The sequence below is a fragment of the Equus asinus genome, chromosome 8 (genome assembly GCF_041296235.1).
Source record: "Equus asinus isolate D_3611 breed Donkey chromosome 8, EquAss-T2T_v2, whole genome shotgun sequence".
Taxonomy (NCBI): Eukaryota; Metazoa; Chordata; class Mammalia; order Perissodactyla; family Equidae; genus Equus; species Equus asinus.
In genome coordinates this window covers 94,826,596-94,839,790 of record NC_091797.1, presented here as the reverse complement: position 1 = coordinate 94,839,790, position 13,195 = coordinate 94,826,596, and the positions used below count along the sequence as shown (strand labels likewise).

At 50.1% G+C, this 13,195-nt stretch overlaps 1 protein-coding gene across 1 annotated transcript; it reads left to right on the top strand.

The window, feature by feature from the left end:
- The first annotated feature begins 3,898 nt into the window (after positions 1-3,898).
- LOC106848180 (PRAME nuclear receptor transcriptional regulator) lies at positions 3,899-8,566 on the top strand. The gene is made up of 4 exons (XM_044775457.2): positions 3,899-4,093; positions 5,233-5,552; positions 5,964-6,572; positions 7,707-8,566. Exons 1-4 carry the CDS (start codon positions 4,058-4,060, stop codon positions 8,281-8,283), a joined length of 1,542 nt encoding a protein of 513 aa, XP_044631392.1. The 5' UTR covers positions 3,899-4,057; the 3' UTR covers positions 8,284-8,566.
- Positions 8,567-13,195: the final 4,629 nt, after the last annotated feature.

Genomic DNA, 13,195 nt, shown 5'->3' with positions numbered 1-13,195 from the left:
TTCTCTCTTTTTCTCCTCAGAAGCACAATTCTTCAGGCTAACGAGGCTGCGATGAGGCTGAAGTGTGAAAGTCCCTAAGTTACATGGTTCTCCAGGGCCAACTGGCAAGTCTGGCACCCTCTCCTTCCCTCTAAACCTCTCCCTCATCTTTGCATCCAAGATCCGTGCTGGCCCCTCTCCCCTCGGACTTTCTATTGACCTGACCCTGTGCTCTTGGGGTGGGAGTTGGGGGACAGCCCCTGGCCCCTCACCTGGCCAGGGCTAACAAAGCCAGGCCCTGGAAACACCCCCAGCCCCCAGGTCCAGGCCCACACTGCACCCTGTGGTCTCAGACACAAGTCTCCAGCATCTCAGGGACACAGCTCTGTGATAGCGAGAAAACCTGGCCCCTGCTCTGCTGTTATCTCTCTCCTCCCCCTCATTCTGGACCCATTTGGATCCTCTGGGCCATTCCCTGCCCAGTCCCTCCTTCCCTCGGTCCATCTGTGCCACCCAGCCTGGAGTGAGTCCTCAGCCTCCCTCTCCCCTTGTGTCCCTCTAGAAGCACCTTCTTTAGGATTAACTGGCCCGACGCAGGTTGACTTGGATGTCAAGCAGGTCCTCACTGGTGGGCAAGAAAGAGGGACGTCCCTTGTTTAGGTCTGGATGTTATTGGACTTGAAGCGAAGCCAGATCTCGTTGAGTACAGGAAGGAGCAGAGAGGGACAGCCAGAGACCTGACATTTTTGAGAAGGCAAAATGTTTCAGGGTAAGGAGGGATATAACTCCAGAGGGAAAGAAGACGTACTGGATCCCCGGAGGAATCTTGTCCCTCAGGGGCTGGGTCAGGAGAGTTGAAGATGGGAGAGCTGCTGCATGGGGCCGCTCACCAGGGCCTCCCGTCAGCCTGGCGCCTCTGAAGACCATCAGATGGGCCGGCCCGGTTGCGCAGTGGTTAAGTGCGCATGTTCCACTTCGGCGGCCCTGGGTTCACGGGTTTGGATCCCGGGTGTGGACATGGCACCGCTTGGCAAGCCATGCTGTGGTAGGTGTCCCACATATAAAGTAGAGGAGGATGGGCACAGATGTTGGCTCAGGGCCAGTCTTCCTCAGCAAAAAGAAGAGGATTGGCAGCAGATGTTAGCTCAGGGCTAATCTTCCTCAAAAAAAAAAAAAAAAACAGCGGAGGTGAGGTCTTCCTCTTGTCGGGGTGGGGAAAATCCCCTTTCTGCCCTTCTTGTGTGTTCTTATGGCTGGACTAGTAATAAAGTTGACACAAGAGCAGATCAACAGGAGACAACGCAGTTTAATATATAGTGGAGATCATAGAGAAGTAAAGCTCAAGGAGTGAACACAGCAGGCAGTAAGTGTGTCTTGTACACAGACAATGAATTTGTGAGGAATGACAGGACAAAGAAGCTTAAGATGTGAGGTACGTTATTGGGCTAATGCTTGAGGTAGTCAATTAGCGAGGTCTGTTTATGCAGGCTTCTGGGCCCCGAATCACTAGCTCTCAAGATCAGGATGTAAGGAGAGCACCTTCCACGTGGGGGATTTATTTCCTGCTTCAGGGGAACAGAGCCAGGAGAGTCAGAATGCTCTTTTTGTTTCTCAAGTAACTTTAATTCTAAATGATCCATATGCTATTGTGGGATATTTTGGGGTGGCCTGCCATGGACCCCAACACTGTGAAACCCAGGCAGGGCTGTCCTCCATTGTACCCCCAGTTCCTCTTGGATCCAGAAAAGGAGCTGGGCTTTGCTTTTTTCCTTCTACACTTTGTGGCTTGTCATGTTCTCCAAAATAGCTCGGTAGACTTGGGTAGAATTCCTTGATTTCTGTTGATACCAGTGGAAGGGTGCCCCTTAGCATCATGGCCACACCCCAGGCTCCAGGAGAGGTGGGCTGACATGCCAGGGCTGCGGAAGAAGAGCTGCCCAGTCAGCATAGGCCAGGAAAAGGAAACCAGAAGCAGAGAAGCATTCCAAAGGCCCCAGCAAGACCCGGGGGCAGATACTGTGGGATCCCAGTAGGAATTCTGTGAACGAAGAAAGGGATGTGGGGTAGGACCACCCCCCTGATGGTCTCAGAGGCTACTCTGGCCTGTGCAACAAACGAGGACCCTGAGGAGAACAAGTGACCAGGATGTGGTAGAAACGTCCCCTACATCCATGACTAGGCCCTGGGAGGCTTGGGCCAGTCCTGATCCTGGGCAGGAAGGACGGCCCTTCCTGCACATGTGTTCTTGGTGCTCCTGCCTCTGATGCCATAGCCTGTCCCCTGGACAAACAGGTGGAGTGGACAGAGGAGCGTCCCTTGCCTTGTGGGGGAAGAGTGTTGGGCTCATACTTCACATTTTTAGATCGTTTGAAGACAGTGATCTCTCCTGCCTCCTTGCATCTCCTGGACACTGGGATCCTATATATACTTCCTAAGCTTGGACCTCTGCAATTTTCCTGTTTCCCCGAGGTTCCTGTGAAGCCTGTCGGTCAGCTCTTTCTCCTGAGATTGTCCAAACACTCGAGGGGGCAGATCTGTCCAGAGGGTGGCTGCCAGTTACTCACTGCATGGAGCTGAGTCCTGGACTCACTGGGCAAAAAGGAAAATTAACAATGAACTTTAGAATTTCCCAGAAGCCTGTTTGAGATACTGGATGAAAGATACCAGCAGCGCCTTTGCACCCAGTGGCTGCTCAGTTATCAGGGACACTTATGATTATCTTTGTAAATGTACCATTGAGTTGTAAATCTCAATTTCCTACAGTTGATTTGTAAAAGTGATTGCCTGGGAGTTAAAATGCCACAGGGCACATTCCAGTTTAACTGTTTTATGCCAAGTCTGCTGATATGGATGGTAGAGATTTGGAGAAAGCGGTCTCCAGGAAAGATACCAAAATGGAGAACATCCTTCAAAGAATCCCAGCCTCCTTACCAGTGGAATTTAAGAATTTAAGAATTGTTTGGGCATCACAATGCAGGGGGTAGAGAATAGCCTGGAGAGTTCTTTGGATGGAGAGCTTCCCTCTCTGTTCTGAAACTTCAGAAGAACCAATATGTGATTCAGCCTAGCATCCCTAACTTGGCAGATCCTTAAATGTCAAATACAGATTCAGGTCTCCTGAGGAAGAAGGTACTGGTATTTGTGCCCCGGGCTTAATACGGAGAGAAAGTTTTATTTGTGCACCTAATGGGGCTCTACTCAGAATCCTTGTATCTAAGAAGCCTAGGGGTGGGGCCAGGAGGGGCTTTTTGAAACTGAGTTTGCATCAGTTTCCTAGGACTGAGGAAATAGCGCTTATCAACATATACTCGGGAAGGGGCCTTTGGAGATCCTGTTTGGGGTCAAGGCCCCTGGAAAGTGCCTGGACCTGATCTGCCTGTGAGCGGTCACAATGTGGAAGAGGACACCTGAGCCTACAGAGCGTCCCCTGGTAGCAGCTCCTTGCTGACAAGTATGCGTGCGTTTGGTCCATGGTTATTTCTTTCCCTGCATCCAAGATGCCAGAGAGCCCATGGCGCTGACCCCTCAGTGGCTTTCAGAACTGGACCAGTCATGACACAGGTTTGGTCGCCAATATTATTCTGGCCGCTCCCCAGCCGGTATTCCTGCATTTCATCTTCTGAAGCCTGTTTACTAGGCTGATCCCAGCATTCTGAGAGGAAACACCCTTTACCTCCAGGGAGGGAGGAAGATTGAATCTCCTCCCTGCTGGAACCCATCACCCTGGGTTTACAGGCTCCACCTGGTCTCTGTAGCACTGCCTGTTCAGTTTCTCAAGTCCATCTGTTGAAAAGTCTTAGAATTACTTTACCTTGTCTAAGGTAATGCCCTTGGTCCTGTTACAGACGCCCGGCACCCCATTCTCCTGGTCAGCTCCTAGTTGTAATTTGGACCAGACTGTCCCTCAGTTGTAGCTCTGTCCCACTGTGAATGGGCACACGATTTGCTGTTTTAGGTGATGTCAAGTGTAAGTGACTATTTGATACTCAGGAATTTGATCTTGTTCGTTTCTTTTTCTTTTATGATGACACCATTCTCTGCATAAAGCTGCCTTAACTTGAACATTTAGGAAATTTTGATGTGGCCGAAACGCTCCCAACAAGTACACTTTCAGGTTGGTTTTCTTTTCTTGTTCTTTTCTTTTCGTGAATAGACATGATTCACTCAGTTGTATGGAGAAAGTCAAAAAACCCAGTCAGGGGTAAGTGGATGGAGAGCCAGTATAACATTTGGCTTTCAACTGGAAATTGAAATTTCAGGTAGGCTCTGCAAAGAGAAGTGAGGCCAGAAAGGCCTGTAATTGCTTCTGAGGAGCCAGAGCAGGCACCCTGAGGCCTACACCAGTAGAGCCACTGCCCTGGTCCTCCCCAGGCCTGAGCAAGGACTCCCTGCACCACGCCCCCATCTGGTGAGTTAGGAGCCTAAGGCTCAGCACGCTCCCATTTTACTGCCCTCTGCCGGGGCCTCCATGGGCCCTGCGGGCCAGGATCCATAGAGAGTTTCCCTTTCTTTCCTTACAAATGAGAGGGCTTTGCTTTTAACTTTAAATGTAGCTTTGCCTTAATCCCAAACATTTTGGTTGCTGCTTTGCTTTATGCCATTTTAGAGATGTTTACAATATGTATGGTTGTTTTTCTTTTTGCTTGAGGAAGATTTGCCCTGAGCTAACTTCCATGCTAATCTTCCTTTCCTAATTTGCAAACCCCAGGCTGCCAAAGCTGAGTAGGCAAACTTTACCACTACACCACCGGGCCAGCCCTAAAATTTTTTTTAATGACTGAACAGCACCCATTATGTGGGTGTTCCTTCATCCCTCCCATCTGGGGTATTTGTTGGATCTTGGAAGGAGGTGGTGCTGGGCCACATGAGGCTCCTTATTCCACCTGTTCTCAACCCTTGAGTGATAATCAGGAACTTTTCCCTGGGAAGGGTACAGTCAGCTTTCAGGCTCCCGGGTACTCACTTGGTGGTGGGGCTGGAATTACATGGAGTTGTGGGGGGATATGGATTGGGGCCAGTGGTCATCTCACCCATCCCTGGGTGCCTGGTGAGATGCTTGTCCTGCTGTGGGCAGAGGTAGAGCCATGACTTTGTGGCCACCGAGTAGAGAGTGGAATCTAGTAAACTGAGGATTCTCTGACTGTTGCCAGAGCAGTGACTTTGGTCTTGAGTTGGTTTCCTCAAGGGTGGAGGGACAATCAGCTTGTGTCCTCGGCCTTACAAGGATTCCCTGTTCCATGGATGTCTCCTCAGGACTCATTTCGGAGCAGATTCTTCAGGATGGGCGTCCAAGCCCCGCGAAGACTCCTGGAACTGGCAGGTCAGAGCCTGCTGAAGAACGAAGCCTTGGCCATCGCCGCTCTGGAGGAGCTGCCCATGGAGCTCTTTCCGCCACTGTTCACGGCCGTCTTTACCGGGAGACACAGCAAGATCCTGAAGGCGATGGTGCAGGCCTGGCCCTTCCGCTGCCTGCCCCTGGGAGCCCTGATGAAGGAGCAGCAGCCTCACCAGGAGACCTTCCAAGCTGCACTAGATGGACTCGATGTCCTGCTTGCCCAGGAGGTTCGCCCCAGGTGAGGGTGATCCAGTAGGCTGGTAGGGCCCTGGGAACTCGAGCAAGATAGAGCTGGGGGTCAGAGAGGGTGCAGGGCCCATAGGGCCAGCAGGAGGCTTCTGAGGGCACCAGTGGGGAACCTAAGGGAAGCCTTGGGGCCATTGCTGAGGTCACTCTGGGAGCAGGCTTCTGGACATGTAGTGCTGTTTAAGATGCTGAGGTGACTGAAGGAACATGTGCCCATCCTTTCCCAGTGGCACTTAAAGGTACAAGAAGTGGGGACCAGGAAAGATCCCAGTAGTGCAAGGAGAGCAGCTGCTGTCTGGGCTGTGGAGTAGAAGTGCAGGTCTGCTCCTTGCCTAGACTGAGATCACGCTCTTAGTCCCTGTTGACCCAAAGCATCTGAGTCTATCTCCTGTTCTCTCTGCAGGAGATGGAAACTGCAAGTGCTGGACTTACGGAAGAAGGTTCACCAGGACTTCTGGACCGTGTGGTCTGGAACTAGGGCCGGTATATGCTCCTTCTTGGAGCCAGAGGCAGTCCAACCCATGAGGAAGAGGCGAAAAGTGGATGGTTTAAGGGTGGGGCCAAAGCCGCCCTCAGCTCCTGTGGAGGTGCTCATAGACCTTTGCCTCAAGGAGGGCAGCCCTGACGCGTCCCTCGCCTACGTCATTAAGAAAGTCAAGCAGGGCAGAGGTTTAGTACATCTGTGCTGTAAGAGGCTGAAGATTTTTGCAGTGCCGATGCAGAATATTAAGAATATCCTGAAAATGGTGCAGCTGGACTCTATACAGGATTTGGAAGTGAATTGCACTTGGAACCTGTCCACCCTGGGGCAGTTTGCTCCTTACCTGGGCCAGATGGGCAGTCTGCGCAGGCTCCTTCTGTCCCACATCCGCATGTCTTCCCACACTACCCCGGCGAAGGAGGAGCAAGGTGTCAGCCAGTTCACTTCCCAGTTCCTCAGTCTGCACCACCTCCGGGAGCTCTATTTGGACTCTATCTCCTTCCTCAAAGACCGCCTGGACCAGTTTCTCAGGTGAGGGATGGCGCAGTTTCTCTGCAAACCAGGGCAAGCCCCTTTTCATTTCAGCAAAGAGTAATGAGCATCTGCTGTGTGCCAGCCATCAACAGTGCCAGAGTGCACGAGTCACTAGAAGGTCCACACAGTGTCACTGCTCTGTACCCAAGCACGTTGTCACATAACCACCAGATAGAGGTTAGAGCTATGAACTAGGACAGATGCCATTAAAAGGGACTCCTTGCTGGAAATCTATATACATAATAGGGGCTTTGGGCCTGGTGAGGGTGGCTTTGGGAGTTCTTCCTTAAGAAGTGATGTCAAAGTTAAGATGATTGAAAATAACTAAGTGAGGAGGGCATTGACGAAGGGAAGACCCATCAGACGTGAGGTTTCACATCGTAAGCTCTGTGCTCAGCAGCTTTGTTAATAGGAGCCTCTCCCTCCAGACCTGCCTCAAACTACCTGTCTGTAAAGGGTTACTTTAGGCTACAGCTAAGGTAATGTGTCGAAAATGCATGAGTCTGGAGATGAGGAAGCCAGAGTGAAGAATTGTGAAATATGACGGCTGGTTTGTTGGTGATAACAGTGATCTAGGCTAGTCCCTGCAGGCTGGCAGCCCCCTAGGGATGTTGGCAGACCTTGCCCAGGTTAGCCTTTTATGCTCATCTCCCAGTAGCCTTGGGTACAGTGATACTGGTAATGGGGGTCCAAGCAGCAGCAAAAAGAAGCCTGAGTTGAAAGCATTTCCAGTTGTGCCTCCGAATACTAACATTTCCTGATTCCCTCTCCTGCTTGAGGCATGGGGTTGAGCTTCCCTCTGAGCACCTCCCATTGTTATCTTGGTGGATGCTCACAACACCCATGAGGAGTATGCGTGCTTGGCTTGACATAGGAGCAAAGGGAGCATTTGAGGTTTCGTTCCCTTGACTTAGTCACACAACAAAGAAGTGATGGAGAAAGGACTCCACTCAAACTTGGACTAACTTGAATGCCTCTTCTTTGCGCTACACGCATCCTGGGGGTTAACTGTCATCTGGAAGACTGGGTTTTGCTGAGATGGTCCTCTCTTCCCTGGAGGCCTGAGTCATCCCCACCTCCCTCCGCCCACTACCTACATCCCCCAGAACTAACTGCTCTGTCTCTCCCCAGGTGCCTGAAGACCCCCTTAGAGACCCTGTCAATAACTAACTGCCTGCTTTCGGAATTAGACTTGACCCGTCTGTCCCAGTGCCCGAACATCAGTCAGCTGAAGCACCTGGATCTCAGCGGGGTCACCCTGAGCTGTATAAGTCCTGAGTCCCTCCAAGTTCTGATAGAGAGAACCTCTGCCACCCTCCAGGACCTGGACTTAGATGAGTGTGGGATCATGGACTCCCACTTCACTGCCATCCTGCCTGCCCTGGGTCGCTGCTCCCAGCTTACCATCCTCAGCTTCAGTGGAAACCCCATCTCCATGGCCGTCCTAGAGAACCTGCTGCGCCACACCGTCGGGCTGAGCAAGCTGAGCCACGTGCTGTATCCCGCCCCCCTGGAGAGTTATGAGGTCGACTACGGCACCCTCCACCTGGGCAGACTGGCCTATCTGCACGCCAGGCTGAAGCAGATGTTGCAGGAGTTGGGGCGGCCTAACATGGTCTGGTTCAGTGCCAACCCCTGTCCTGACTGTGGCGACAGGACCTTCTATGACCCGGAGCCCATCCCGTGCCCCTGTTACCTGCCTGCCTAGCTGGGTGCACATATCATAGGCTTTATTCTGGGCACTTGGACACTGAAGCCTAGACATAAGTGCATCGTGAAGGAACACAAAAGCCACAGTGTCAGATAGCTTCTCAACGTGAGCAGGGGAAAAGAAAACATGGTTCAGAGGGGGAGGGGATATTGAGTTGGGAGTTGATGGGATCTTTGGGGAGATGCATCCTATTGAGTTAGAAATAGGAATCTGAATTTCTAGAGGGGAATTCCGGCTTGGGAGGTAGTTGTGGGAGTTATCCCTGAGTGGATGGTTATAAAGAAATGGTCAGAAATAAAGAGAACCTTAATGTCAACCATCTGGTGTCCTCTATGATGTATGAGCCTGAGTCTCCAGTTTGAACCTCAGGAATCTCCAGTTACTGATTAAATAAGAAGGCATGAGCATCCTTCTTGGATGCTCTGGGCTTCATGAGGCTCGGCCCGAGGAGTTCACAGCACCATTTATCGTTCCCTCCATCTGGTTCTTCTCTCTGGTACATCTCCCACCTCTTCACTTAGTTCTGTGGCTGTTCAATCGGTCAGCTCACACAGGGTGCATCCTCAGGGCCTGGAACATACTAAGTGGCTAATGGCATTGTTAGAGTAAAAGTTCTTCACAAGGACCCTCGCTGCTAACTCCACTGAGGCCCCGGACTCGAGCACTCATCCCCCATGGATCCAGTGGATCCAAAACTGCTATCCTTGGCCTTTGGCTGTGCCAAGATAAGGCTTCACTGTGTACAAGTCAGACCCCCAGGACTGGAGGGGACGTCCATCCGGCAGATGAACCGGAGCCTCTAGCCCTCCCTGGGCCCAGCCCATGACTGACACCCCACTGGGTCCATCTCCTTGAATTAGTTGTAGTCTGTTAAAACATCTAAATTCCTTTAGAAAAATACTATGATCATTAGGCATGTAACATTTGTTTATATCCCACGTTAAAAATACAGTATCCTTCTGGGGAGCTAGGTGATATCAATGCGGGAATGACTTTCTCCCCAGAAGTTTCCCCTTCCTCTCTATCAGGGAGGTTGCAAGCCAACTCTGAGTCAGTGAAATGCCCTGGTTTTGGGGTCCCAAGACTGAAAAAAAACCCATGCCAGATCTTGGTGAACACTTAGATGGAAGCAAGTGAATGTCAGAGTTGAGAGTTGGGGGTGTGGAGGAGCCACCCCACTGGACAATCCATCCAAATGGAGAGAAGGTATATTTGGGGTTGGACCCCATGGTCAGTGGACAGTTGGCTGCCCAGTAGCTACCTGCCACTGCATCCAGGCCTGAAGCTGCCTCACCTCCCTCACTGCATGGCTTCCCAGAGAAGCAACTGGGAGCAGACCACAGACCAAGGCCCAGGGGCAGAGCTCCATCTGCACATTTCCTGAGTGTGAGCAGGTCAGTCCTGCTTATTCTGTCTCCACTGCCTCTCATTTGGTGCCAGACTCTCGTGTGCATGCTGCTGTCTTTGCTGGGTGTCAAGTGCCTATCTTGCCACACATAGCAGCTAACTTTTCTCCATTCTCTTCCCACAGCAGTTACCCTCTATCCCCCTATTCCAGCCTCCTACCATACGCCCTGCAAGAAAGGACCAGAAATGGGCCCAGCAGCTTGTAAGCACACTTTTCCATTTCTGAAAGAGGAGGAAATGCAGAAATCCATATAACCTATGGTGTGCCCAACAAAAAGGGATCGGGAAAAGATCTCATTTTTCCCGACATGCACCCTGTCTCAGCATCTCCAACATAGACCCAGGTTACAGGAAATATTTTCCAGAACGAGAACCAGCACATGTAGAATTTGAGGGAAAGTGTACAGAGAAGACAGGTTCTCTAGGAAGAACAGCAAAGGGAAAGCATCTCATTGTCTCTGCATCAGGGTCTTCAACCACAGAATAGAGATAGTAATACTCGCCTCATAACATTCTGGTGACATTCACCTATGAGGTTACTTATGGAAAGCACTTGTCAAAGTGCCCCATTCGTGGATGGCCCCATCTGGGATAGCAATGATCGTGGATCACCTGATACAAGTAGAGAAAGAAAAACAGAAGTCAGCGCTGCATCTTCTAAAGCAGGTGCTCTACAGTTGCGACTTTATTTGGTCTAGAGACCTCACTTGAGAGAGAAATCTGGCAAGATTCTTTATTCAGAATTTAGACTTTGCCATCAAAATATTCAAAGAGGCATGGTATCAAGACATTGAGATTTGGAAAAATTGAGTTTGGATGGAGAGCTCATCAGTGAGGATGGCCATTCAAGAGCCATGGGGAGAGCCAGTCCTGATGGCCTAGGAATTAAAGTTCAGTGCACTCTGCTTCAGCAGCCTGGGTTCGGTTCCGGGGTATGGAATCATACCACTTGTCTGTCAGTAGCCATGCTGTGGTGGTGACTCATATAGAAGAACTGGAAGAACTTAAACTATACACAACTATGTACTGGGGCTTTGAAGTGGAGAAAACAGGAGGAAGATTGGCAACAGATGATAGTGAAGGGTGAATCTTCTCCTGCACACACACACAAAAAAAGGGGAGGGCGGCCATGGGGAGGTAGTGGTTGCTGGTGGCCCTGTGGTGGAGAGTGGTTTCTAGGTTATTATAAAGTAAGCAGGGAGAGTATGGCACACACAGTAGTGTGTTTGGTATTAACGATTCACCCTGGATCCGCCGAATATGCAGAGAGACAAGCAGATTGAATTTGGGGTGGCTGAAAGACACAGATGTGAGAGAGAAGAATCTAAATAGAAAAGAGCCAGAAGGGCCGGTCCTGTGGCCGAGTGGTTAAGTTCCCGTGCTCCACTGTGGCGGCCCAGAGTTTCGCCAATTCAAATCCTGGGCACGGACATGGCACCACTCATCAGGCCACACTGAGGCAGCATCCCACATGCCATAACTAGAAGGACCCACAGCTAAAAATATGCAACTATGTACTAGGGGGGGTTTGGGAGAAAAAGGAAAAAGTAAAATGTTGAAAAAAAGAAAAGAAAAAGTAAAAGGCCGGAGAACAACCTGACACAGCTATGTCCAGGGAATTATCCAGAGGCAGAAATAAAACCCAAACAAGGCCTGAGGCAGAAGGAAAAGGTCAAACATTTTTAGGAGAGCCAGTTAGGGAGAAATGAAATATTTCCTAATGCTAACAAGAACTAGTGACTTGACCCCAAATCCAGATCAGTGTTAGGAACCCAGATTACCACTACTACTACTGTTACAGAAACAGGTTCATTTTGCACATTGCATGAAAAGCCAGTCACCAAAACAACGAGTTTGCAGCAGAGAAAGCATTTATTCACGAGGCAGCCGAGCGAGGAGATAGAAGAACAAATCTCAAATCCACCTCCCTGAAAATGGAGATTAGGGATATTTATGGGGTACGGGCCAGGGTGGTCTAAAGTGTGGGGATAGAAGGTTGGAGGTGGAGGGGAGTGAGGTAATTGACAATCTGTGCAAGCACAGTCAAGCTTCCTGGCTCTTCATAGGACGTATGTTCACAAAACTGTGGCATCGGCATGATCTGAGGGGGTAGTTTTTAGCCCCCTTGACATCAGGGGGTCACTTATCGGACATCTTTGTAGGCCCAGTTGGTGGACTGGTGGTCTCAACCAGCCTGAACTGGACAGGGGTTGACTCGTAGTTGCTGAAAAGCGACTCAAGCTTCTGTTACCATGGTGACGCAAGCGTCAAGGACGTGATCTATGAGGAACCTAGTGGGAGTTGGCTAATATATTGCCTATCTGCATGACTTTTAAAATAAGCAGCACAGCTAAGAATTGGCGACTGAACAACTAAAAGCCACTGCCTGAAAAAATTTTGGTTACTAGCTACCTAATCATCAGTGACTAACTGTCCATTGGTTTCACTACTAGTAAGGCGGGAGGGGCTAAATAACTAGGTTACAGAGAAATCGCTCAGATTCTGCAGCTGACGTGAAGTCACTGTGAGAAGTACATTTTCATCATCTGTCCAATCTCATATCTTTGTGGGATCTTGTGTCTTAGTCTCTGAAACTTAAAAGGAGAAATTGGCTGATCAAGGAGGACCTGTGGGCTGAGCTGAATTCTGGTTCAGGATTCGTCCTCCGCCCTGAAAGAGCAGAACTTCAGCAACAGGAGACAAACCTGGGGTTCTCACAGGAGGGGGTTGGTCCAGGCACCTAAGAGCTAGAGAGAGATGATCTTAGAGGAGAGAAGAGAGGAAGAACAAGAGGGAGAGGGAATCCAGGACTCAAACAAGCAGAATTTAATATAAGATGAAGAGGCAGGACCTCAGCGGGCTGGAGAACAAAGCGATTGCCCACAGAACTTTTATTGAATGCCTTCTTCAACAAATCTCCTTCCAATCCCAAGAAAGTTGGAGCAGCGACATGAGGCCCTGAGTCTGTGTCAAGGGAAACTGCAGACTGCAGAATTGCAGGCTATCGGCACTGCCTGGATCTGAAAGTGCCAGAGTGGGTTTCATACAAAATGCGAAAGTGCCAGGTGGATCCTGGTATCTGTCAGACTTCTGCATACTCTCCACACTCATGACCCTGCATGCTCCTGCAAAGCTTTATTCTAGTCCACAGACTATTCAATATCATATATTCTTTTGATGAGATGGCTCATACTTTCCTCATTTTACTCCATAAATCCATAAGAAGATCCATAAGCTCCACTTGCTTCTTTATTCCTCCTTAGCTCAGTTCCACTAACATTTTAGTTGAGGGATAGAGAAATGGTTCCACACAATCTCCTTAAAAGGGCCAGAATAGGGGCTGGCTTCGTGGCATAGTGGTTAAAGTCCTGCATTTTCTGCTCCGTCGGCCTGGGTTCGCAGGTTCAGGTCACCAGCATGGACCTACTCCACTCGTCAGCCATGCTGAGTCAGCGACCCACATACAAAATAGAGGAAGCCTGGCACAGCTGTTAGCTCAGGA